Genomic DNA, 27090 nt, shown 5'->3' on the forward strand with positions numbered 1-27090 from the left:
CCAGACTTGCTAGGGTTTTGTTTTGTTTTATTTTGTTTAATTTTTGAGACAGAGTCTCACTGTGTAGCCTAGGCTAGCTTTGAACTCAGAGTGATCTTTCTGTCTCAGCCTCTCAGCTGCTGGGATTACAGATTGGATTACACCCAGTAAAACAGTTTTAAATTATACCATTTTTAGTACTTTGTTCTGTGCTCTTGCTTCTGTGGTTTCTTTAAGGAATTCCTATTTCTGCTAGATTTTCTTTGCTCATGTTTAGTTTTATTATTGTCTCTTCAATCTAATTTTACTCTCTTTATTGTTTCCTTCTTTAAAACTCTTTTTTATGTATGAGTGTTTTGCCTGCGTGTATGTAAGTGCATCTATGCCTGCAACACCTACGGAGACCAGAAGAGGGTCTCAGATCCTCCGGAATTGTAGTTAAAGAGGGTTGTTAGCCACCATTGGGTGCTAAGAACTGAACCCTGATCCTCTGCAAGAGCAGCCAGTGCTCTTAACTACTGAACCACTTCTCTAGCCTCTGTTCTTGCCTTTTGACCTTTAAAAATGTTCCTCACAAGGCATTGTGGTGTCCATCTATAATCTCAGCACTGAGAAGTGGAGGCAGGAGGCAGGAGTTTGAAACCAGCCTGGGATGACCTTGTCTTAAAAAATGAAGTACTAGGGATATAGTTGAGTTGTAAAGTGCTTGCCTAGAGTGTCCAAGACCATGGGTTTGATACCTAGTGCAGTAAGAAAAGGAAAATAAAAGACTACCTTTTGTGTTAATTCATCTTTGTATTCATGTTTGTATTTCCTAACATAATCTTATGTTATGAAATCCTTTTTAAAATGTCTAATTCTTGGGTTGGGGAAATGGTTCCATGGATAAAGTGCTTGTTACACATGTGTGAGGATCTGGGTTTAGATCCTCAGCACCCACATAAAAAGCTGGGCGTATTGGTGTATACCTGTAATCCCAGTGCTGGGGAGGCAGAGACACAAGGATCCCTAGGCCTTACTGATGAGCCAGGCTAGTCAGATTGGTGAGCTCCAGGTTCAGTAAGAGACCCTGTCTCAAAAAATAAGGTACAGAGCAATTGAGGAAGACACCCAGTGTCAACCTCTGCCCTCTATGCCTGTGCACACACAATCACATGCCCTTTCACATTTGTACACCCCCACAAACACACAAATATACAGACAGACATACAATCTAGTTCTTCCAGTGGTGTATTAACTAATTTGGGATATTTTTCTAATTTGGACTTATATTTATTGCTTCATATGGTTATAAATGTCATTTTGAGCTGGTAGGTTATGTGTTCATCTGTGTTTTGTTCGTGCCTTTTTGGCATGCAGTTGTTTTCTTAGAGGTATTTTATTCTTTATATGTAATCAATTTATTGTCTTTTCATATCAATCATTTTAAAATGAAATTTATTTTCCTAACATATAGAAGAGGGTATAATTGAGAGAACTTTTCTAATTATACAGGGGTCATTCTGCAATTTTTACAAAATGCTAAATAAAAGAGAAAGCCAGTCATATGATGCATGCCTCTAATCCCAGTGTTTGGGATGCTGAGGCAAGGAGATCTCTAGTTTGAGGCTACCCTGAGGTCCAGAGGTACCTTGTCCGAAAAGTAACAAGCAAGAAAAAGCAAAAGAAAAGCGTTTTTCTCTTATTTGGTTTCTGTGTTTCCTTCCTGAGATCTGGCTCCTCTTCTCCCATACTTTTTTCTGGCTAGTCTCTCTAGCTCTGTCTTTTTTTGTCTTCCCCTATTTTCATCAGTTTGAATTCTCTTCCCACAATTTCTTCTTACTAGGGTTTTGCCATGGATAAGTGATTGGGCTGGTTACTTTTAGGAAGTCTTAGTTCTAGATTACCCTTGCCTCTCAAGAATCTCAGAGGTTCTTATGTTCACCTGGTATTGGAGTCTGACGACTCCTTGTAGTTTCAGCAGCGTTTTGGAATTGGCTTGCTGTGCTTTCTAGCAAGTACCTACCAGCTAGGTTGGCTTTCCTGGTTTATTAGATGTACTGATGTTTTTCTCTGCTTTCTTACACATAAATGCCCATACAGTGACGTTTTACTGCTGTGATAGTTGTCCTTGGTGCTACCCATTGATTTTTGCATTGAAGAGTAGGGGAATTTGACAAGACTCAGTTCTCTCACCACTATCTTCTATTTTTTTTTTTTTTAAACTATGCTGCCCTGAACCTTTGACCAGCTTTTCCCCTACCATGTTGTAAAGTATGGATTATTTTCTCATTATTCATCAAAAACAAGTCATAGTATGATACTATGTCACAGAAATATGTTATTTATTGTACTATAATACTCAAATAGTGTTTATGTTTAGGTGAATGATTCAATGTGCTGTGCTAATAGTGCTGAAATGAACCTTGAGACTCTTCTCGTAGCTAGCTTCATTTTCAGGTCTGGCAGTAACAGTAATGGTGCTGTCTCTGTGTTTAGCATGCTTCATGATGACCCAAGCAGAAGGATCCCTGCTGAAATGGCGCTGTGCAGCCCGTTCTTTAGCATTCCCTTTGGTAAGCTAAGTATGTCTTTGCATTTTTCTTCTGGTCATTGGATAATCTTGTACTCTCAAGCTCCTTTGTTTGACATCGTTATAGTTTATTTGGTGGATTTATATTTAACCATATGGTAATATATAGTAATGAACTCTAACAGCTCCTCACATTGAAGATCTGGTGATGCTTCCTACTCCAGTGCTAAGACTCCTGAATGTGCTGGATGATGACTATCTGGAAAATGAAGAAGAATATGAAGGTCAGTGCTTCCTAAATTATATTTTAGTGCTTCTTTCTTATAGACACCAAATATGGCTAATGTCTATGGGATCAACATCCGTAAGATTCTTCTTTTGTTTTTCCTAAATGTATATGAGAAAATTTAACAAGACCATTGAATTCTATGATCTTTAAAATACTCTCATTTTTTGATTGATAAAGTCTTTTTGACTCTTTTACACTTCAGTTTTACCAAATTAACAAAGGTTAATTTCTGCAGTAAGTTCTGTCTCTGGTCTCTCTTTTCTGGCCCCTCTCTGTGCTTTCATTTCTCCTTTTAACTTTCTTGCTTTTAGCAACTCTCTCATTCAGGCCATACTTATTGTATCATTATGGAATTATTTCTTGTTTTTAATATAGGGGAGACACAGATGATAACAGAGAGAGGGGCACTAAACCTAACCTGAGTGGTCAGTGAGGGCTTCCATCTGAGCTCGGTAGTGAGAGTTGTCGAGCAGTCGAGTGGGTAGAGAGGAAGCAGCACCAAGACAGGCAGCACGGCATGCTCAGAGAGCCGCAGTTGGGTATGATTGTTTCTTCTTTTTTTTTTTTTTTTTTCGTAAAGGGGGTCATGTAGCCCAGGCTGCCCTCCAACTTGCTATGTTAACTGACTGAACTTTTCCGATCCTCTTGCCTCCTATCTCCTGAATGCTGGGATTACAGGCATGCATCACCACACCCAGTTTATGTGGTACTGGGGATCAAACTTAAAGCTTTGTTGCCTTCTAGGTGAGCACTCTATCAAATGAGTTGCATCCCAGTCCATAGTTGAGAACACTGAACTCACTGTAGACAAGGCTGGCCTTGAACTCTTGAACTCACAGAGATCCATTGAGAAATGCTCAAGCTAAATGAGATTCATGCAATATTGTTTATAATATCAAGAAGCTTTGAAATAGTTTAAGTAGTCATTAACTCAATTCTTGAACAGTCATATAGTAAACAGTACATTAAAAATACACAGCTGGGGCTAGAGAGGTGGCTGCTCTTGCAGAGAACCTGGGTTTGGTTCTAAGCACCCATATGGTAGCTCACAACATCCCTAGGCTAAATGAGATTCATGCAATATTGTTTATAATATCAAGAAGCTTTGAAATAGTTTAAGTAGTCATTAACTCAATTCTTGAACAGTCATATAGTAAACAGTACATTAAAAATACACAGCTGGGGCTAGAGAGGTGGCTGCTCTTGCAGAGAACCTGGGTTTGGTTCTAAGCACCCATATGGTAGCTCACAACATCCCTAGCTCCAGTTCCAGGGAATCCAGTGCCCTCTCTTCTAGCCTCTGTAGGTACTGTATGTCTGTGACGTACTTAAACATGCAGGAAAAACACTTCTACATATAAAATAAAAATAAGTAAATAAAAAGTATACATCCATTAAAAACAAATGAGAAGATTTAATTACATAGTATGGAGAACTCACAAAGACAGTTAATAAAGAAATAGCAAGATTGAAATTCTCACTTAAAAAATATATTTTTTTGTATAAGTTGATAATACTTACGGCAGGATCAGAAAAAACTTGATGATGCTGGTTGCTTTCAAGAGGGGGAACAGCATGACAGTTGGGAATTTTTAAAGTATTTGACTATACTATTTAAAACATTAAGTTATTAAAGGAAATGTTTGATGCATTGAATTTATTCCTAAGTTTTACTTGAAAAAATAAGGAAAATGAGTTCATTATATAGGTCTGATCCCTGAATTCTTTGATGATTTAAAATTTCTCAAATAATGAATTCCTGTTAAGTGGCTGCTATTGTGTGTTTTCGTAACCAGATGTTGTAGAGGATGTGAAAGAGGAGTGTCAGAAATATGGACCAGTAGTTTCTCTGCTTGTTCCGAAGGAGAATCCTGGCAGGGGACAAGTAAGTGAATTTAACTTGTCAGGATTATTACAGTGTTGTATTAAATATGTCCTGTGGGAAGGTGTGGACAAAATTTTCTCATTGTAGGTGATTATTACTTTCTTGTGCATTTTATTTTTTTCTGAAAATTCTCTAATATGCTCTTGTAGTCACTTAAACTTTGTTTTGTTTTTTTTTAATAAAAAAGTTAATCTACTTTTGAGCCATTGTAAACAGTGCCACCAACTGAATTGTATATTTCAGTTAGGTTCAATTATAGAAATATTTGATCCAGTTTTGTTTTAATTAGGTAGAGTTAGAAAACCAGTTGGTCTGGGTTATGATGGTGGTAGAAATTACCAGTGATAATTTAAAGAAGGAATGCTTGCTGAACTGAGACTTGTGATGCCTGAATTTTGTCTCTGGCTAGCTTTTGATGATCCTCACTTTCTTCATCTAAAAGCTGTATGGGTGAAAACTAGAATCATAGCATTTTTATTAGAAACTGCCATTTTGAATTAAATTCTATAACAAAGAAGGTAAGAGCATTTTATCTGTAGTATTTTTACCTTTGGAGAAATAAGATATTGTTTTATCACAGTTCAGGTTTCTCAGTCTTCTCACTGTTAATATGTGAGCCTCAGTCCTCTTCATTAGGGAGCTGTCCTGTATGTTTTAAGAGTGTTGAATAGCATCCCAGCCTCTGCCCCATGGATGTCCTTCTTATACCGTCCAGTGTCCATCAAAGTGGTGTGATCACTTCTGATTGTGCATTTTAGCACCACGCTTTAACCAACTGAGCTAACTGATCAGACTGTTGGCACCGTTTTTTGTTCTTTTTTGGGATGGGACTGGTACTCAAAATCCTCATGCTTTGGCCTCCTGAGTAAGAGGATTACAAAAATGTGCCACCACACCTGCCAGTTGTGGATTATTATTTTATCAGTATTACAAAACATGTGGGTAACTTAAAAAAAGGTGAAATTCTAGTCTTCATGAACAACTGTGGGCACTCTACTAGTGATAACATTACCTCATTCATTGTCAGGGGCATGCTGAATCTATCCTTGAGGTTTTGTCTTACAGCCACTATTTATTAAGCTTATATTATGTTCTAAGCACTTGGCATACACAAGTGATCAAAACAGACAAAACTGGTGATGTGTGTGAGGGAGAAAAATAGATTGAAGTGGCTTAGGGAGTGCTAGTGTAAGGTAGGTTGCCCTGTTGAGTAAGGTGGTAGGAAAGGGCATATGGGGAAGGTTACATCTGAGACAAGATGAGAAGGAAGTAAGGAAGAGAATTCAAACAAAAAGAACAGCAGATTCTAAGTCCTTTAGTATTCTGGGCAGATTCAGGAAGGTCATTTGGCTGTATCAGAGTGAGAACCAGAATGGGAGAGGAGATGACTAGGAGATTGGGGACTTAGAGGAGCAGAGCAGGAAGATGGAACCTCATAGGGCACTGAGGTAGTGTTGGCTCTCACACTTAAGAAGGGACTGGAAAATTTTGAATGATGGATTCATGTCATTGGAGTCAATATTAAAGACAGTGGTCAAGTGAGATGGACATAGAAGAGAGAAACAGGAGATAGTCTCAGGCAGGAAGCAGCCAGTTCAGAGATGATATGGAAGAAAGTATTAGTGAGATGCTTAATATTTTGAGAAGTTTTTTGTTATCTGTTACTTAGTTGATAAAGCCGGTTTTCATTAGAAAAAAAAAATTTATTACATTTTTATTATTGGGGGGTGGATAGGTAAATAGGTCTGTTCTCTCCTTCCACCTGGCTTGGTGGCAAGTGCATTTACTCACTGAGCCATCTTACCAACCCCATTTAAAATTTTCAAATAAAGAAAAGCATGAGATTTTAAAGGGATATTAAGGAAGGAAAACCTACTTGGGGTTGAGGATCACTTGTCTAGCTCTGGGTTTGATCCAAGCATCACAAAAGAGCCCTGGAAAAATAAACGACAGGTACATTTACACAGATTACAAAAGTAACTAAAATGACATAACTGATGTAATTATTTGATTCCACAATCAATTATAAAATAAGATACTTTTATTTACTTAGTGTGAAGTAATACAGTGTCAAGCTTCAGGCCAATGCATGTTTGTATATTTTTTGAACTTTGGTGTATGCATTTGAGATTAATTAATAATCAGATAAAAAGTCAGAAATAGGTTCATTCTCACTGGACATCATATTTTAATTTTGCTTTTGTATTTAATGAAAAAGTATATATTGCTGAAAGCCACCTGCAGCCAACATGGATTTTTGATTTTGTAACAAGAGATATAAAGTATCTGTAAGAGGAAATAAACAATGCATTGAATTATATATTTTTTTGGTGACATAGTTGAAAAATATGAATTCGTAACTATCTTATGAAATACACCTACTCTAACAAAAACTGCGTATAGTTTATCAGTAGCATTTTTCCCATGCAATTACATTTAAACTTGACAGGATACTATTTGGGCCATTTCTAAGTGCTTTTACTTACATTTAATGAGACATTTTAGAGATCAAGTTCAAGAACAGCTGACAGATACCACTTATCTTTATCGATTTGTTTCTTTTATCATTTCTATGTATGCATGTGTGTACGCGCATATTTGCATGTGTAGGCGCAAGTGTGCGTGCATGTGGAGACCCGGTGTTGATGTTGGGAATCATCCTCCATTGCTCTTCCACCTTGTTCACAGAGGCAGGGTCTCTGAGTCAAACCCATAGCTGGCCAGTATGGCTAGTCTCACTATCCAGCTGCTCTGAGGATCCTCTGTCTCTGCTTTCTGAGGCCACCACACCTACTTGGCATTTTATGTGGGTGTTAGGATTGGAATTCTAGCCTCACATTGTATGGCAAGTGCTTTAACCACTAAGACATCTCCCCTGCCTCCACTCACCTTTATATATGTAAAAAGGCATTTTTTGTTAAATATTAGAAACTCTCTGCTTTGTCTCTAAGACTAATGCATAACTTATGGGGCTGGAGAGATGATTTAGTGGTTAAGAGAACTGACTGTTCTTCCAGAGGTCCCAGGTTCAGTTCTTAGCACTCACATGGCAACTAATGGCCGTCTGTAGCTCCAGTTCCAGGGGTTCCAATGTCTTCTTCTGACCTCTGCGAGCATTGCATAATATGGGTGCACTTACATACATGCAGACAATACACTCATACACATAAAATTTAAAAATTAAAAAAAATTTTTTAAAACAATAATGCATAACTTAAAAAGTCATGGTATATATTGGGGCTGAAGAGATGGCTCAGCAGTTAAGAGCACTGACTCCTCTTGCAGAGGACCTGGGTTTGATTCCCAGCGCCCACCCATATGGCGACTATGAACATCCTTAACTCTAGTTCCAGGGGAATCTGAAGCCCTCTTCTGACCTCTGCTGCATTGCATGACATGGGTGCACTCACATACATGCAGGCAATACACTCATACACATTAAAATTAAAAAAAAAAAGTCATGATATAGAAGGAGCCAAATTAGTTTCTCCATTTTTCAGTATATATGAACTCAGAAAATTTCATCACAGGCCAAAATACCTTAGGTCTTATATTATATGACATGCTTAATAGAATGTTGGCGTAAGATGGAGTGACCAGTCCTAGGAAGGTCATGGGGCTTTGTTTATTAATGAAGGGCGATTCCATTTTTTTAAGAAAGTACTGGGGCCTGGGGAGATGGCTCATGTACGAAAATGCTTCCTGTATAAGCATGAAGATCAAGTTCGGATCCCCAGTGCCTGTGTAAAGAGCCAGGTGTGGTGTCATGTACCTATAATCCCAGTGCTGAGGAGTTGGAGATGTTAAATCCCTGGGGCTGGCCAGTCTAGCTATTCAGTGAACTCTGGGCTTGGTGAGAGCTTTCTTAAAAAGAAGGTGAAGAAGTGATCGAGGAAGACACCTGACATTGACTTCTGGCCTCTCTGTGTACACACACATGCATACCTGTGTGTACACATGCAGACAAAAAAAAGGATTGTGTATTAGGAATTCTTTTCATGCCTTGAAATATTTATACCCTGTGGAAATAACTTTTTTCCAAGTGAGAGGTGTTTCTATGAAAAGTGAAATGAACTGATAACTTGCCTACATTTATAGGTAGATTGATGTTAGGAAAACAGACAAATGAAAGCTGAGTTATAGAGGTGGTATGGTGGCACCTGCCTCTATCACAACATTTGGGAGGTAGAGGCAAGAGAATCAGAAGTTCAAAGTCATCCTCCACTGCATAAGAAGTTTGAAGCCAGCTTGGGTGATAGGAAACTGTGTCTCAAACAACATCAAATTCTGAATACCTGAAAGTTGAGGATCCAAAAGTTGAATTCCTTAAGATGATCTCTTTTCACATTCCATTCAGAAGTCTCTAAAGGCTCTAGCTCAGTTTGAATACTTGACATAATGAATGAGGTGTACAGTGAGGAGAGAGGGCAGTTCTTTCATTCAGCAGTTTGCAGGGTATCTGTGGACAAGTCATTCCATATCATTCCCCTTCCCTGACCTTTAGTTTGGGGTCAGCAAAAAGAACTTAACATTATCGTGTTCCATTTCTACCTTTGGGAGGCATTCAGATGCTCTGGAAAAGGAAATCCAACTTGAATTTCTTTATTATGGTTATGGTGTATAGTTTCTACAAATCTTTGAATAGGTATAATTTCCAGTGGCTTTTCTGATATTTTTCCCTTCATTTATTTCTGAAAGTGTATAGCCTTCTTTGGGGCAGTGTTGCAGCTGCTCCCTGGGCTCTCTGCCCTCACCTGACAGTGTCCCACATAACTTCTGTGAACTTGGCAGAAAGTTGTGTGCTCTTCCACCTGACTTGCTTTTGATGGGGCTTATGAATTTGATAAGTTGGGCTGAGTTCTAAGGAAGTATTTTTAAGTCTCAGGCTATAAAGTGTAGTCGGTGAATTAGCAGCATTGCCCTCAGACTGTTAAGAAATTGCAGCAAGGTGGTTGGTAGAGGCACTTGTGCAGAGGCCTGATGACCCATGCTCAACTCTCGAATCCCACAAGGTGGCAAGAGAGGACAAACTCTTGAGAGTTTTCCTCTGACTACCACATGAGCACGAACACACACACACACACACACACACACAATTTTAAAAAGAAATGCAGACACTCAAGCCATACCTTGGACTGACAGAAGCAAAATCTGCATTTTAATAAAATCCCCAAGTGCTACACAGTCATGCATCACTTAATGACAGGATAGGTTATAAAAAGTGTGCCACTATGTGATTTTCTAGCTCTGCAAACTGATACATTATATCCTCAGCTTCAGGGCAAGCCTATAAAACACCTCAGCTAGTAGGTACAGACCTATATATAGATTGTTACTGTACTGATTATTTTAGGCAGTTGTGTTACAGTGGTAATCACTGATATATCTGACTTAGCTAAACATCAAAATTATTAAGCAACACTAAGTTTGCAACTTCTTTAGAGTCTTATAGGACCAGTGTCTTATATGGGCCTTCATTGATTGACACATTGTTAAGCAGCATGTAACTGGACATACATTAAAGTTGGTAAAGCACTAATCTAAAATCAGCATGGTGGACATGAAATGACTTTGTTTTCTCTAACCTCTTTCAGGTCTTTGTTGAATATGCAAATGCAGGTGATTCCAAAGCTGCTCAGAAATTGCTGACTGGAAGGATGTTTGATGGAAAGTTTGTTGTGGCTACATTCTACCCGCTGAGTGCCTACAAGAGGGGATACCTGTATCAAACCTTGCTTTAATCAGTAACCTAAGGACTATTTCCTGTTTCTCCTCTTCCATTTCTTGGATTATTATATTCCACAGCTGAATGCAGGAGCACCCCTTTACCCATTTGAAGGGGTACCTTGTACATTTATTTAATCTTACTAATGTGCAGCCATTGACCACAGTGACTGCATTGCAAACATTGGCACTGAGTAGGAAAAGACTTCTCAGCTATACATTGAGGGGTTTTAGAGCATCCATGTGGGCACCCTTTTTTTGTTCTGTAGGGCAGGTGCTGCTCTTAGTATGTAACCTAAAAAGATATTATTTCCTGTGATGATGAAGCAAAGATGAATAATATGTCATAGTGAATATTATTAACAAATTTATTAGGGTTGGTGACATCACTTACAGATTATTCATTTGTCTTGTCAGGTGGTTTTCATTGTTGATATCCTAGCTGGCACTGGATGCTCTAATAATGCTAAGTATTTGTCAGGCAGCAGTTACCTACCGTGTTCTTAACAATGAGTTGTGAACTTTTTAAAAGGAGTACTGTAGGACTTAATATTCCTTTAAAGAAACTGCAGTGAGCCTATCAATGTTTTTTTTTTAATTATTATTATTAAGGCTTTTAAAATAGAAAGCTGATGCTTGATCTTGCACAACTTTTATGTCTAGTATGTATGTTGAGTGAGTGTGTAGGTATGAAAGAGTAGAGACCATTTGAGTCAGTGTACTTTATAGTATGATTCTTGTGAGCTAACGCAGTCTGTGTCCATTTCTTCCCTACCTGTTTCATACCTGTAAGACTTAGGTTAGAGGTGGGGGGTTTTTTGTTTATTTGTTTGGTTTTTTTGCGAGTTGGTCTGACTGATAAAATGTAAACGACAAAGCAGTTCATTCTTGAGAGGCTCAGAACAAACTGGAGTCTAGTCCATGGTTACATTGAAGCTCTTCAAGTGACCGGAATTACATTGAAGCTCTTCAAGTGACCAGAACAAAGCTTTGGTACATGTAAATTGCCCCATTCTTCAGTCTGCTTTAGACCCCAGATTGGCTCATCTCTTTTGTACTGAATCCTCTATTATTGTGAAATTCTCTCTCAAGAGAATCACTTAAGATCTGATTCTCTCTACTATGATGGAAAGTTGAAGTGGATCAGAAAAAAAAAAAAAAAAAAAGATGTACAGTGAAAGGACAAGAAGGTAGATAATCTAAGGATCCTTTTTCTCCCTCTGTCTTATCCACTGCCCTGCCAGCCTCATCATCTCCTCCTCCCATTCTCTGTTCTTAACTAGAGGAATAGAAGCCCAAGTAGTCTGGCTTTTGACTAAGGAAGTAAAGACAGACTTAGGTGTGGTAAAGTGGAAGTTAGAAAGGAAGAAAAGAAAAATTCATTCCTAAAAGGATCTGTAGCAATCTGACGTGTCCTTGTGGGCACAGACTGACTGGTTTTAAGGGTTGTGAGTGTGGATTCTTCTCACTTTGTAATAGATGGCCTTAAAGGTGTAAAACTTAAGAAAACTTTGTAAAGCACTGATCATGCAAAAAATCCACAGATTGTACACAGGTTAGGATTTTTTCCTATTTCTTTACCTGAATGAAAATTTTATTTATTTTTCCTTAGGAAAGAGTTTTGTTTTCATGCTGGCAGCCTGCTTACATGATTTTCTGTTGTCCATGCTGTACAGGTTCCTGAAAGAATTTGCATTTTAGATCATTAATTGGTTTACTCTGCTCAAACACTCACTGTCTGACACTTGTTATTATAATCAACTTAATATTTATCATGAAGCCAAATTTGGTATAAGGAGACTGATGGATTACTAAAGGGTCTTGTATCATGGTCCCCAATATGTGCCCTTTAGAAAGAAGAATTACTATGTTCATTTCGACTCTTTCAGGGGTTGATTGGGTGGTTGGTTTTCAAGTCACAGTTGAAGAGAGCAGAACTAGTAAAGCTTTCCTAAACGTAAATATTTACATGCATAGCTGCTTCTGTGGTCATTAGAAACAGGCCCTTACATCCCTACTGATGAACACAGGGTACAAATGAATTCTTTTTAAGGGCAAGTGTGGTTAACACATGTACCTCTTCCCCATCTCTTAAAAAAGAGAGATCCTTGCAAATAAACTGCAGATAGGCTTCCCAGCTTCGTCATGCAGTATGCTGCTAACCTTGATGCTGGACTTCAGCATTCTTTGATCTTCATCTTATTGTGGATGTAGTCATTCATATATGTAGTGTTTAACACTGTAGAGTTTTACTATAGAAGATGCTAACTAGGTTTTAAGGGAACTAAGGAAATAATTGATGAGCCTAAGTAACCATACATTGAAACAGATGTTTTATATTAAAGCCACAGAACTGGAAAAAAAAGATATTTACTATAATTTAATCCACCATTTTATAGCTCTTAATCCATTCTACCAAAGAGGATATTTGTAGATTCTCCCTCTCTGATCTTATGAGAAAGTTCAATACCTTCTTTAAACTGGAACCAAATATTACAAAAGATGTACTTTTCGCCATTCTTTTGTGATAAATATGTGCACAGGAATTTTGCACATATCTTTGAAGTTACAGAAAACCTAGACATTATCTTCCTTAAAGGGTAAAGAGGTGAAGGTTCGTGTCACTTAGCCCCTATCTCTGGGGGAGTTTATATCTCAGGTAGCTTTTCTTTCCCTAAATTAATATCTGTGCTTCCTTCCCTCTCACCTTCCCTGCTTCTTCCTTTTTCCATGGTACTGCTTTGGCACATTTTGCCCCACAAAAGGCATGGAAAAAGATTGTTCCCTGGGAAATGTTGGGTTCTTCAAAAACATTTGAAAGAGGTGACTAGTAGGCACTATTAAAACTCTAATGCTGGGTTTGAAGGAGAGTAATAGAGTTGGACACCTCAGGAGGGGAGGTGTTAGCTGCACTTGTTACCACTGGATATCTTCCTTATTTTGTGGCTGTCAACATAGCCGCTCTCTTCAGGAAATTCCCCTTTGTGCATTCCTCGAGCCAGAATTGTGGATGCTTGCAGAATACAAGTGACTGGTAGAGTTTTACTCATCCATCTCTTTGTTTTAATTGAGAGATGTGTGGCCTTCTCTTTGATTCTGTGGCTGCTAAACAGTGCTGAGCTCTGTTAACCTGCCAGCAGCAGTGCCACCATCTAAAAGGTGCAAAAAAGCTGGCATGGGCTTCTTTGTCTTGTCACACTGGATTCCCCTCCAGGAAGGGCATCAAGTAGGGAATAACTCGAGAGACAGCCCTCATCACATGCTGTTTCATGGCTCTTAGAGTTCGTTGATGAAATGCACGTGCCTGACATTTTGGCTTTTTTTTTTTTTTTTTTTTTTTAGTTCTCACTTGACTTATGCCTATCGTATATAGTTTTTACCATCAATTATATGTGGCAGCATGGCATTTTATTTTTTAATAATTAATGAAAATCTGTACCATCGTACCTGATGGTGATTAGAACAACCTGGGTACTGGTTGAGGGAGTCAGGGCAACTCTTAGTAACCACATTTTACCCAAATTCTTATGCAAGGGCACATGCTAGGTGGTTTTAATCAGATCAGAGTACAGATGGAACCACATCAAGACTTTTAATCTGGTGAATAAGTAGCTAGCTCAAGTTTTGAGCAAGTGCCTGGTGTTTCCTGGAAAATAATAAAACTCACCTGAGTGAAAGCTTCCCAGGTAATGATTGCTTTTTTCTTGGAATAACTTGGATTGAGTCGCTTGATACAAAGGTTCAGAATGTCCTTGCAGTACCTTTTTGAAAAATATGTGTAAAACTATTCGTACTTGATGTTATTCCAATATTGCATGTTGATGGAAAGGCCAGTTATCTGATAAATCAAATTCTTCTCAGATCTATTTCCACTTGTCAGGTTCCATCATCAAATCTTATTATTCCAGCTCTCTATTTCTTATTTTACATGGTCATATACAGACCAGTTCTTGGTTATAGTTCAAAAGAATTCTCATTTCTTCTTAAGGTGCTTAATAATTTGCCTTTATTTTGCAATGATAGTCTTTCAAGTTGTAGCTAAATCTTGAGTCTCTATCATATAGAGCTTGTCTGAGTATGTTTAGATTTTATATTCTTAACCACAGAGAAACACAGATATTTTAGTTATTAGAGTGCCCCAAATTTGAAAGGCTTAATTTTAAGTTAGTTTCTTTACCTGATATCATGGGATATATTATGGTTTTTATCCTAGCCACATCCCCCTGATGGTTTTCACTACATTTAAAATTGTGTGGTGACCAACAGCTTTGTACCTGGTATGCAATTGAGAGGTACTGGGTAGTTAAGAAGGTAAATAGTTTAAACTATTTTTGCTGTGATTTTTATAGGAGAAATGAGCTGCCAATGAAATATATGTAAGCTAGAGAACATTCAGGAAAAGAAGGTTTTTGAGATAGGGTTTCTCTGTGTAGCCTAGACTGGTCTCCAACTCAGGTTTTTCCTGCCTCAGCCTCCTGAGTGCTAGTATCATAAGTATGTGCCACCATGCCCAGCTCTTTTAGAGGGTTTTATATTTTACAGATGGTCATTAAGATTTTCAGGATGTAAGACAAACACACAAAGTTTATACAGATTTTGCTGTCCTGATAAAAAGTTTATTTTCCTGTAGCCCAGCACTTTTCTTCCTTGTAGTGCTTAGGAGAATTGTTGCTTTAAATTTGCTTTATTTGTGCCTTTCAAAGAGTTCTCATAATCACGGTGGTTGTGTTTGTTGGCACTGTTATGAATGCTGGCCATCATGGGAAACTTCCCAAATGAGGATGGCTGCCCATTAAATTGGCTGGCTGGCTGTCATAGTAACAAGAGGAAAAGCTGGTGGCTCTTTTAGAAGGCCATGTATATTTTGTGAACTGAGTTCATGTATTTTAATGTGAAGGCAAAGAGAAGCATTCTTATTTGCCTGACATGGCCATTCATCTCTGTCATGCAGAAGACAGCTGACTTTGCTGTACTACCCTGTATAATGAAAATAAGTTATATTCTGAGAAAACAGCTAGAATTGTTTGTGCTTTTTTGTTGATTTTTTTTTTTCTTTTTGAGAAACTCTTATGTAAACACCAGAGCTACTGCTACCTTTAGCTACTGATTATCAGTGAGGATTGTTGCTAGTCACTTTTAAAATCCGAGCTGGAATTGCTTTCCTCTTCTCTGTCATCCCCTCTTAATAATGTAAATGATACCAGGACTGCATAAAAGCAACATGCAAATGTGTTAACTCAATCTCTTCAGTTATTTGAATTATCTTTGGAGTATTATTTTTATTAGGGTGGGTTATCCAAAGACTATCACATTTAAGGATGAGGAAGAGAAAGATTTAATAAGAATAGAGAGAAGGGGGAAGAACACATCCCCCTTACTGACATTAATAATCTTCCCGTGTTCACAGTCTAAAGATGACATTGGTTTTTTTAAATCCACACTTGGTACCTGTAGTATACAAGCATTGCCTTTCTTAACATTCCCCGTTCTTGTTTCACAAGGAAATTATTGTCAGGGTTTCTGAAACGAGATTAAATATCCATATTTAGTTTGTCCTAACTTTTAAAGTAAGTATCTGGGTTCCAGCCTTTGTGTATTTGGTGTTCACACCCATTCTTCACATCAAGGCTCAGAAAGAAACTGGGGATCAGCCACCTCTGTTTCCTTTTGCACATGGGGTACAGTGGATGGCCTTAGTATGCACTAGCTGCAGATTACAGCACCTTATGCAAAGATGTGTAAGTAGTATCTATTTATTGTAATAAAATCTTAAATCTGCACTTCTGTAGATGAGCAGATGAGCAGAGTATAAAACTGTCACATCCTTTCCAGTGGGATTTACTCTTCATTCTTAATTATTTTTGAAAAATCTTAAATAATTTAACATTCCTGATATTCTCCCAACAGTGTTAAATCTGAGGTAGAAGGTTTTTTGGGGGCTTTTTTTTGTTGTTGTTGTTGTTGTTGTTTCCTAAAAAGGGCTCCATCTTTGCTATCTTTTTAGCAGTCTTAGAAATCCATTTATGATCAATGCATTTTAATAGTTTCTGGTCTCAAGACTGTGTCAGCACTGGAGTGGTTAGCTGTCATTATAAAAACCTACTGCTATTTTCCCTTGGAAACATGCAATTTCTGTTTTTGACATGGAAGTTCTGGTTGAAAAAAAAACATGAAAGATCACTTAAACCAAAGCCAGTTCTAAGGAGTGTTCGCTCCTGTTGGTTTACCTTCACCTCAGAACTACACGAACATTACAGTGCACAGTGAATAATTGTCTAGAACATTCTACCAGGTGTTTCAATAGCATATTGGTCTTGGCATTTCTTGACACTATGGTTCTGTTTTTTGTGTTGTCCTATTGTTTGTGAGTTGTTTGCTTTTTAACTTAGTGGGACTATAAATGTATATAGATGTTTTAGTACCAAGAAGTTTTTTTTCAAATCCCTAAATTTCTGATTTCTATTTAAGTCTTTCAAACCTCAATTTTCTTGCTCAGTAGCAGAGAACTTTTATTTCCACTCCTTTATACCTAAAAAGTATGAGCACTGCGTTTCAGTGGACTGTATTGCGTACTTTTTGCTGAAAACTTTTTCTGTAAACACAATTGCCTTGTTCAGTTTTGTTGTAAACTGACTTTCCATAAGATGCACTGTTGATGCTTCCTGATGTGTGTTGGATAAGAGTGATAAAAATAAAGCTTAAACAGAAAAGAATTGCTTACTTATTTGCTTATTTATATCTTTTGAATGAGATAGTCTTTCATGTGGCCAGGCTGGCTTTGAACTCACTGTGTAACTGAGGGTGACCTTGAACTCCTGATCTTCCTGCCTCTAGTTCCCAAGTGCTAGGGTTACCACTGTCCTGATTATTTCAAATATTTCTAACCTTATAAATATTCAAGTTCAATTAACAGGTAAATATTTTTTGCTTTAATTTTAAAAAGTATTATTTATGTGTATGAGTATAATGGTAGGTGCACCTGTGTTGTTTAGTTCCTGTGGAGGTCGGAAGAGGGCCTCCCCCTGGGACTGGAGTTACCAACAGTTGTTAGCCACCATGTGAGTGCTGGGAGTTGAACTCGGGTCTTCTGCAAGAGCAACCAGTGCTCTTAATTGCTGAGCCATCTCTCTAGCCCCTTTTGCTTTAGTTTTTACTAAAAGCTACCATTAATAATTTTCCCCCTAGCATGCTTGAGGCCCTGGGTTCAATCTATAAAAGATTTTTGCCCATAGTTTTAATTTTTTCTAAAAAATAGATTTTGGGGTCACCAAGCTTGATGACCAGCGTTTGATCTCTGAGACCCACATGGGGGAAGGAGAGAACTAACTCAAAAGTTGTCCTCTAAATGCACACACAAATGTAAACACACACCACTAAATAAATGTAAAAAAGAAAAAAAAATACTTGCTTTGGACATAGTGAACTAAATTGACAAAACTAAAATGTAATTCTTTTGGGAAAATGTCCTTGATATTGTGGAAATAACCTGGTTCAATGAACTTCACAGTTGGAAGATTTGTGTTCTAATCTGGTCTTTTATCAGACTTGATAGCTTTAACCAATCAACTTAATTTTTACGATAGTTGTATGTTTATGCTATGAGGAGCAGATGAGATTGGAAGTGCAACAGTAGTAGTGGGTAGCCATCAGTGATGGTATATCAATTAATTTAGATCATTTTTAATGTTCTGAGGTTCAATATCTCATAAAACTGGGTGATGCTCATACTAGTCTTAAGTGGGACACTGGCATGTTACTTTAATAAATCAATGATCTGAATGATAAATTCAAGGGAAAGTTAGGAGGGGCATCTTAAGGGACTTTTAAGAACTCAGACTAGAGAGTATACATGTTTAAATCAGCAGTTCTCACAGTGGATATTATGATGGAATCAAGCTGAGAGAGCTTTCTATAATGCAGTTGCTGTGCCCTTTTCTAGAGTTTCTGACTAGTTGTTTGTAAGAGCTGAGACTTTGCGTTTCTAACAAGTCACAAAATTCCTGCTGCTTTTCTGGAACCACACTTGGAACTACTAATCTAAATGTGGCGTTGGTTGTAGGGCAGAAAAGCAGAAACATCGTTAAGCCTCCCTTTTCCCCCTGTGATAGTACTATATGAACATTGATTTCTCCCGGATGCCGTAGTAGGTGCTTTTATGCAGGATCTTCCCTGCATTTAATCTTCACGAGCCTGAGTGCAGTGGCAGTACACATCCCTCTTACAGTGGAAATGGATTTTCAGAAGAGCTTCCTAGGGTCTGCACAGAGGATAAGTGAGTTTCTAGCTCCCAAATCATGTTCTTTTTGTGTTATGTTGTATGGTGTACATGTGTGTGCACCTGCATGTCGGTACCCAAGATTATTATCAGGAATCTTCCTTGATCAATCCCACCCCCAACCCCGAGTCTTTGAGGCAAACCTAGAGCTTGCTGATATGGCTAGTCTGGCTGGCCAGCCTGCTCCAGGGATCCTGTACGTACATCTGCCTTCCGTGGCTGGAATTACGTGTGAGCTGGCACATGCCCCAGCGTTTATGTGGGGTCTGGGGATCGCAACTCTGGTCCTCTTGCTTACATAGCAAATGCTCTAACTGCTGAGACATCTTCCCAGCCTGCAAGTTATGCTCTCAACACCACTGCTAGATTCAGCCCCCCATTCCTCCCCATCCATCTTTTCATTTCCTATCAAAACACTTGAGCACTTGAGCTTTGCTTTCCAGAACTCCACTGCTGCCAGTTTTATATGCTCTGGTCTCCTCTCCACACTGCTGTTTACATTTCTTTTTCTTCTTAAGATTTAAATTTTTTATTTATGTGTCTTTGTATATATCTGTGTGTATCTTGGAGCATGTATGTGGGAGTGCCAATAGAGGCCAGAAGAGTGTCAGGTCCCCTGGAGCTGGAGACCACCCATTGTGGATCCTGGGAACTGAACTGGGTCCTGTAAGAACAGCAGGTGCTCTTAATGGGTTACCATCATCCCAACCCCTATTTGAAGTAATTTCTTTTTTCTTTCCTTTCCCCTCCCTCCCTTCTCTTCCCTTCTTTCCTTCCTTCCTTCCTTCCTTCCTCCCTCCCTCCCTCCCTCCCTCCCTCCCTTTCTTTGTTTTTGGTCTTTTTGAGACAAAGTCTCCCTGTAGCCCCACCTGACCTGGAATTACAGACAGTTATTAGTTGCTATGTGGGTGCTGGGAACCAAACCTGGGTCTTCTAGATGAGCAGCCACTGCTCTTAGCCATTGAGCTATCTCTCCAGCCCCCTTTTGAATTTCTTAACAGTAAGCCTGATCATGCTATTCCCTGCTTTAGAATTATTTGAGTTTTCCCATTTGCTTAATCCTCTTAAATTGATAAGATTTTCCACAATCTAGTGTTACCTGCCTTATTGCCTGTTTCTTTCCCTGTTTGCACTTCATGCTTCTGCTGTACAGAACACTGCACTTTTCTGCAAGTTCTTCTTAGTTCCTTACCAAATACCTTTCAGTTTCCTGCTCCCTCCCCTTCTCTGTATGAGAAAATCCTGTTTTTATTTGTTTGTTTGTTTTTATTTTTGTTGTTGTTTTTGAGACGGGGTCTTATGTAGCCCAGACTGGCTTCAAACTCACTATGTAGCCAGGATGACCATGAACTCCTTGTCCTCTTGCCCCCAGAAGAAAAGTGCTAGAATTGTAGATATGCACCACTATGCCAAATTCAATCAAGGATCTTTTGTATTCAAATGATCTGTTGAGCTCTGTAGGACATTAATGTTCTTTAGGCTGCAGTTTGAGAAAAATTAGCTTTTCTTGTAATTTAGCATATACTAACACTTTTTAAAGGATGTGTGTGTGCATGCGTGTGTGTATGTATATATATAGGAACGTATGTGCATAATTATGTGTGTGTTTATGTTTGGGTATGTATGTACATTTCACGTGTGTGTTTATGTGCACATGCATGTGTGTTTTGGGCATGTGCAGGCAGAGTGTGTGTGTGTGTGTGTGTATGTGTGTATCAGGTCTGTAGGAGGCTGGGAAATTAAAGAAGACTCAAGGAGCACAGGCAGATGTGACATACTTTATTCACCACCATGCAAGCAGACATTGGCAGACACTCAGGACACACCAGCACACGCAGGCAGACCAGCACATAGGCCTACAGGCAGACACACACAGGCAGGCTGGCGAAGGCACTTGCCTCTGACCACAGGGCCATATAGTTATACAAATTTACACCAAAGTTATATTTTTTCCATGAATGGTTACATAACAGATTGTATCACAGCTTACCCCTGGCTCCCTGGACATCCCATGACAGCCATCATTAGCTGACTCACTTGGCTCATTCTGAATATCCATATCAGTGCCATGTTATCTAAACTGACCCTTACAGACTACAGTGTATATATGCATGTGTCCATATGTGTGAGTATGCATTTTTGTGCATGTGCATGCAAGTATGTGTTGCATTGTTGCATACATGTGTTTGTGCCTGTGTGCATGAGTGTGTTGACGTGTGCGTGTTTGTGGGCGACTGATAGTGCTTGTGTTTGTGTGTTTGTATGGACATGTATGTGTGTGTACATGTGAAATTGTTTGTGTGTTTTTATGTGTATGTGTCAGTGACTTGCTGGAAAGGATACTCATTTCAGAGCCTGCCTGCACTTAAAAAGTATCTTACTGGGTGTGCGGAGGTGTATGCCTGTAATTGCAGCAGTGGAGAGGCTGCAGTATCATGAGTTTGAGGCCAGCCTGGAGTGAAATATTGTTTCAAAGCCAAAAAAACCCACCTCATATATATGCATTTATGCATATATGTATATATGTACACATATAATTAAAGGTATGTTTGACTTTAAGAGGAAAAAGAACAAATGTGGCCCAAACAATTGTCATAATGGACAAATGTCCTAGTCCTGGTGATCATTTAATAATAAAAAATCTTATTACATAAAATTCTGAGCTAAATAATGCTTAACACATGTTTGGAAATTGTTCCATACAGAATCCCAGCCCACTGTGGTTTATCAGTTGTGCAGTGTGTAAGTCTGGCCCTGTGGTCCTTATTGGATCATTCAGCAAAGCCAGTGGAGTCATTGAAATTGCTCACTAGAAGTTGTTGTTTTTTTGAGGAAATGGAAACACTGAGGATGGATGCTTTACACATCTGGAGTAAATGCTATGTACTGTTATGTCTGTTTTGTGTACAGAGCTTTTCTCTTTGCTAATACATCATTTTAGTTTTACTAGATTAGTCATTTTTTTAGGCCTTAATCATAATTCCAAGAGGGACAATTCTGTTTTTACCACAATACTCAAGGGATCATTTCTACACCCTAAGAAATAAGTCTGTAGCTTTCCTGTATAATCATTTGAGTATTCTGGGTAGTTTGTAAGTTTTCACTCTTTTTTTTTCTTTACATTTGTATTTCTGCGCTTTGTGTGTGCCTTTTCCAGGTGATCATCATCATTCAGATGCCGTCCATATGACAGACACAAGCCGACATCCCCTATGCTGTGTGCTGTACTCATGTCACATACCCAAATACCCACTGGATGTTCCCGCTTGAGTGTCATGATTGTTGTAATCTCATGTGTCCCTAATCCCCTCTGTTATCTCTGTTCCTAGATTGTCAGTAACAGAAAGAAGTGCTGGCTGATATGAGCAGTTAACAAAAGAATCTACCATGAGGAGACTTGAGTTTATGAAGTGTCAGAGCAGCAATGTAGCAGCTCTCACCCCAGGCCAGAACTCAGCAGCTGGGAAGCTGCCAGTGCTTCCTTGAGTCTTATCTTAGTCTCTTAGACTGCTGCTGCTTTCCTTGGATGCCTGCAGGGTTTGTACCATCCCTTACAGCTAAAAGGACACCTTACAAGAGGAATGCTGCGTGGTTTCTGGAAGCAATTGGGAAGAGAGGAACCTTCACTCACTGCTGGTGGAAGTGAAAATTAGCATGCCATTATGAAAATCAGCATGGAGGTTTCTCAAAAAAATTAAAAGTAGAACTACCATGTGACCCAGCTCTACCACATATACTCAAAGACTGCCCTCCTGCAGACATACCGTCCATGTTTATTGCTGCACTATTCAGTAGCAAGGGATGGAACCAGTGTAGAGTCCATCAGTAGATGAATAAATAGATAATGAAAATGTGTCATATGCAAGTGGAATTTTACTCAGCTATAAAGAAGAATGAAATTTGCAGGAAAATAGACGGACCTGGAAAATATGAGGCGATCCAGACTCAGAAAGACAAAAATCTCATGTTCTTTCTCATATGTGGATCTTAACTTTTAATATTTGTACATATGCAAATGAGGGGGTATGAGAATTGGGTGTAGGCAAAGAAACTAGAGAGGAGACCATGGGAGGGGAACAGAAGATGTTGAGGAAGGGGGAGGGGAGCAAAAGGACACAAGCTCATACATTTTTTAAATATTTTAAAATGTCATAATAAAACTTAATACTTTGTATGTTGATAATAAATAAATATGACATTCCTTGCTTCTGAACAAGTCTTAAACATACTGAGAAACTGGCTGGGCAGTGAAACCAAATGACTTCTCTTTACTGAGAGGGTGACTTAGGTGTGATGGCTACAAGTTTTCTGTTGCTTGATTACAAAGTTGGCCAGATTTATAGTTACCCAGTCACAGCTGCCTGAGGCAAACAGAACATTTACTGCTAGCTTACCAAAACTCTGACAGTACATCTTCAGAAACAAAGGAGAGAAGATGGTTAAATTTAGACAGTCTGACTGATCAAAGCTATGCAGATAGCTAGCAATATATTATTTTTGGGTATATCTATCTGTGAGGCTGTTTCTAGAAGAGCTCAGCATTTGAATCAGTGGGCTCTGGGGAAGATCTGACCTCAGTGTGGGTGGGAACTATTTAATCTAGAGGCCTGCATAGAACAAAAACACAGGAAAGGTGAATTTGCTGTCCCTTGGAGCAGGGACAACCTCTGGTCCTTGGACTTCAGAATTCTAGTTCTCTGACCTTTGACTCTAGGACTCACACCAGTAGTCTGCTTAAATTCTAATCAACCATGTCTCCTACCCTGCTCCTGCTTCCCATGTATTCCTGCAGTTATTACCCAGGAGAGTGTGTGATATATATATAATATTTATTTATTTATTTTATGGTTCCATGGGGGCCCTTTATCCGCTGATGAAAACCAAATTTTACTACACTGAGATGATCAGATGCCAAATAGATGTGTGTGTGTGTGTGTGTGTGTGTGTGAGAGAGAGAGAGAGAGAGAGAGCAGGAGAATTAGATAGCTTGTGTGAAGCCAGATGAAGCTGAGTGATAAGAGGTCTTGTGCAACTCTCCCTCACACTTTTGAAATTGGAAAAACTTTCATTGGACATTAATTATATGACCTCAGCAAACTGTTTAAAGCCTACAGGGCTTGGTTTCTTCTGTTTTAACACAGAGATAATAAGTGGCATTTGATCCTTCCTGCTCTGAAATTAGATAGCTTGTGTGAAGCCAGATGAAGCTGAGTGATAAGAGGTCTTGTGCAACTCTCCCTCACACTTTTGAAATTGGAAAAACTTTCATTGGACATTAATTATATGACCTCAGCAAACTGTTTAAAGCCTACAGGGCTTGGTTTCTTCTGTTTTAACACAGAGATAATAAGTGGCATTTGATCCTTCCTGCTCTGAGTCTAGGCCTGTTCAAGCTGCCCCAGGGCTAGTCAGAACTAGCCCACTTGTTCACCATAGTCCTGCTTCAGGATTAGACCCATTCCCACTCTGGGGGAGCCCTTGACTAGCTGGGTGCCCTCAGAGTCCAGAAGAAGGTATCAAACTGTGAGCTGAGGCACATGTGTACCAGGAACTGTGTCTGGGTCAAGAGGGGCACATGCTTATAATTGCTGAGCCATCTCTCCAGCCCCATTAAAACATTTTTTAAAGGGACCGAGATAGGAGTGAGAAGAGTTTGTGTCCAGATGAGGACATTTGGTCTGTGAGCTTTCAGTAGTTTTAGCCAAAATGTGGAACACATCTATTAACACGCAGGTGCTCATTCCTAATAATTGGCTTTCATAGACAATGAAGGAAAAGGAAGTTTCCCCAAACACTGACTCATCCTAGTGAATCTCTTCCTTCAGTCTGCCATCTAGCTAGAATATGGAAGGTTAGTGTAGTATCAGTTGTGTCTCAGGCTGTCACAGCTGAAGAGAATGACAAGTTCACTTGTTACACGTGATGGCTCATCTTGGCTGTTAACTTGATCATATCTGAAATCAACTGAGGGGAATGCATCTTGACAGATCTGGGAGGGTATTTCCTTGAAGAGTTAACTGAGGGGGATGAACTTCCCCTAGAGTGGGCATCGCCTTCCTGATGTGTTTCACATATAGAGGCAGGAGTGAAAAGCAGTGCCATTTGAACTGACATCAGAACCCAGTACCTTCAGCCTTCCAATGTGAACTAAGAGGAATCCTCCTGGCCTCAAGATCAGATTTGAACTGCTGCAGCTTCCAGATTCTCAGCCTCTCCAGCGTACAGACAGCCGCTGTTGAACTACCAGCTCACACTGTGTAAGCCAGTCTAATGAATCCCATTTGTAATATTAAGAAGCAAATGGTATTTACAGGAAATTGTGAAGACTGACAAGAAATACCATGGAGAGGTGTTTTCTTCTGCCTGTTCTGTCATCACCCTAATTGATCTTCTCAGTCAAGCTGCAAGTTGAGCTTTTTAAACCATTTTTTCTTCATTCCTTCAGTGTTATCCCCATGTTTCCTGGCAGTATTGGTATAGTACACAGCTCATCCTGACTGATGATAATGGAACACCCCAATGCCAGATTTTTTTTTTCTGTAAAGCCATATGTTTATATTTCTAAAAAGCTTACATTTGGAAAACTCATTTTTAAAAAAAAAATCTTATTTTTATTTATGTGCCTATGTGTATGTCTATGTACCTAAAGGAGGCCAGAGGGTGAGATCCCTAGAGCTGGAGTTAGAGGTGGTTGTGAGCCGCTGAAAGGGGGTGCTGGGAACTGCAATCCAATCCTCTGCAAGAGCAGTGTACACTGAACTGCCGAGCCATTTCTTTAGCTTCTTGGAAAACTCACTAATTGAAAGTATGGCCAATATATCATCTGAAATGAATCCAGAAACAAAGTTGTTGATGAGTTTTTCTCTTTTTCTCATTATTATTACTATTACTCTTTTTCATTTGGTCCTTAACCCTTTCAAGAAATGATTAAATATAAACTCTGCTCTGCACCCTTTGATGTTGTGGGAAAGTCTTAATGTTCTACCACTGATATTTTTACTTCATATATGAATTATTACATATAAAAGTGAGCTACATTCAAGTTCAAGGTCAGGTCTAAAAGAAGAATTGGTGAGTTTTGTTTAAGGTTTTAGCACTATCTTTTTTTTTTTTTTTTTTTGGTCTTTTTGAGACAGGGTCTCCCTGTAGCCCTAGCTGGCCTGGATTTGCTATGGAGACCAGGCTGGCCTCGAACTCACAGAGATCCGCCTCCCGAGTGCTGGGATTAAAGGTGTATGCCACCGCATTTGGCTGCACTATCTTTTCTTTCCACAGATAATGAGCCCTTTGTTTTGCTTATAGCCAGTAGCCGTAGGAATAGATGAAGGGGAATCATTACTTGGAAGAAAATCTCAGTAATGTATGATGATTCACAAAGAATATTTTACAATTAATGTAGGTGTGGATCTGTGTGGGCCTAGTGCTTCCTTAATACGTCAGGAATAAAGTTGTATGGTTTAATTCAGGCAGTCTGCCCCCCGCCCCCCGTAGCAAGAATTTCAAGCCTTAAGTCTCTAATTATGATTTTCACAACTGGCTTCACTAAAGCTGCATAATTTCATATACATGCCCTGCATATACATGTGTTTTATGTAGGTGATTCATATTTACTGGATAAATTCCAGTTTCAGACTCATTACACTTCTTTTAGCTCTAGGAAAATGACAGTGAACTGGTTGATTCTCATTGTCAACCTGACTGGATTTATAATCATCCAGGTTAGAATCATCTAGGGGACTGGTGAGATACGCCTCTAGGTGTAAGGGCATTTCTAGAAAGGCTTAATGGAGGGGAAAGAGCCACCCTCAATGTGGACAGCACCATCCCATTGGCTTAGGGCCCCAAAATAGTAGAAGGAGGAAAGGAGAAAGCCAGATGAGTGCCAGCAACCCCCTTCTCTCTCTGCCTCCTGGCCTGCCATAATGTGAGCTGCTACTGCTCCATCACACCCTGCCCACCACGGCCCCACTGAAACCACAGCCAAAAGAAATCCTCCCTTGTTTTTCTGTCAGGCGTTTTAGTCATAGCAATTGTAAATTGACTAATACAGTGACCCAACATTAAATTTCTGTGTATAAGGGAAAACAGAAACCATACATTAAGGCTAATAGTGACTAAGTTCTGTGGTTATGAGTTGAACTTGAATAGAACACATCTCAATTTTCTAGTTGTCTGAGTTCATAAGCCTTTTTTGTTCTTGAGCCCTCTACCTTAAACCTTTATAAAGTTGTTTTTTTTTATCAGCTTGAAACACCATCCTCTATAAAAAAAAAAAAAAAAGATATTGTTCTGTGTAAAACAGAAACCATACATTAAGGCTAATAGTGACTAAGTTCTGTGGTTATGAGTTGAACTTGAATAGAACACATCTCAATTTTCTAGTTGTCTGAGTTCATAAGCCTTTTTTGTTCTTGAGTCTTGAGCCC

The 27090-nt window shown here is 39.0% G+C and overlaps 1 protein-coding gene and 1 long non-coding RNA gene across 5 annotated transcripts in view; one reads left to right on the forward strand and one right to left on the reverse strand.

Moving 5' to 3' along the window:
* The window catches only part of Uhmk1 (U2AF homology motif kinase 1), a 29261-nt gene extending 6459 nt beyond the window's left edge, over window positions 1–22802 (forward strand). For 2 of the 4 annotated variants that reach the window (XM_008849078.2, XM_029554065.1), the window contains 4 exons: window positions 2458–2534; window positions 2677–2775; window positions 4577–4665; window positions 10260–17102. In XM_008849078.2, coding sequence (XP_008847300.1) covers window positions 2458–2534; window positions 2677–2775; window positions 4577–4665; window positions 10260–10406 — 412 coding nt within the window. In that variant the 3' untranslated portion in view covers window positions 10407–17102. Of the gene's footprint in view, window positions 1–2457; window positions 2535–2676; window positions 2776–3155; window positions 3320–4576; window positions 4666–10259; window positions 17103–21993 lie in introns of those variants that run through there. The other 2 variants (XR_003846400.1, XM_017802203.2) reach the window with 2 other exon arrangements.
* The window catches only part of LOC115066962, a 39783-nt gene continuing 15310 nt past the window's right edge, over window positions 2618–27090 (reverse strand). The window contains exons 3-4 of the long non-coding RNA XR_003846401.1: window positions 6542–6599; window positions 2618–2750 (exon numbers count right to left, since the gene is read on the reverse strand). This is a non-coding gene — a long non-coding RNA (uncharacterized LOC115066962). The remainder of the gene's footprint in view (window positions 2751–6541; window positions 6600–27090) is intronic.

The sequence above is a fragment of the Nannospalax galili genome, unplaced genomic scaffold (genome assembly GCF_000622305.1).
Source record: "Nannospalax galili isolate Female #2095 unplaced genomic scaffold, S.galili_v1.0 scaffold884, whole genome shotgun sequence".
NCBI lineage: Eukaryota > Metazoa > Chordata > Mammalia > Rodentia > Spalacidae > Nannospalax > Nannospalax galili.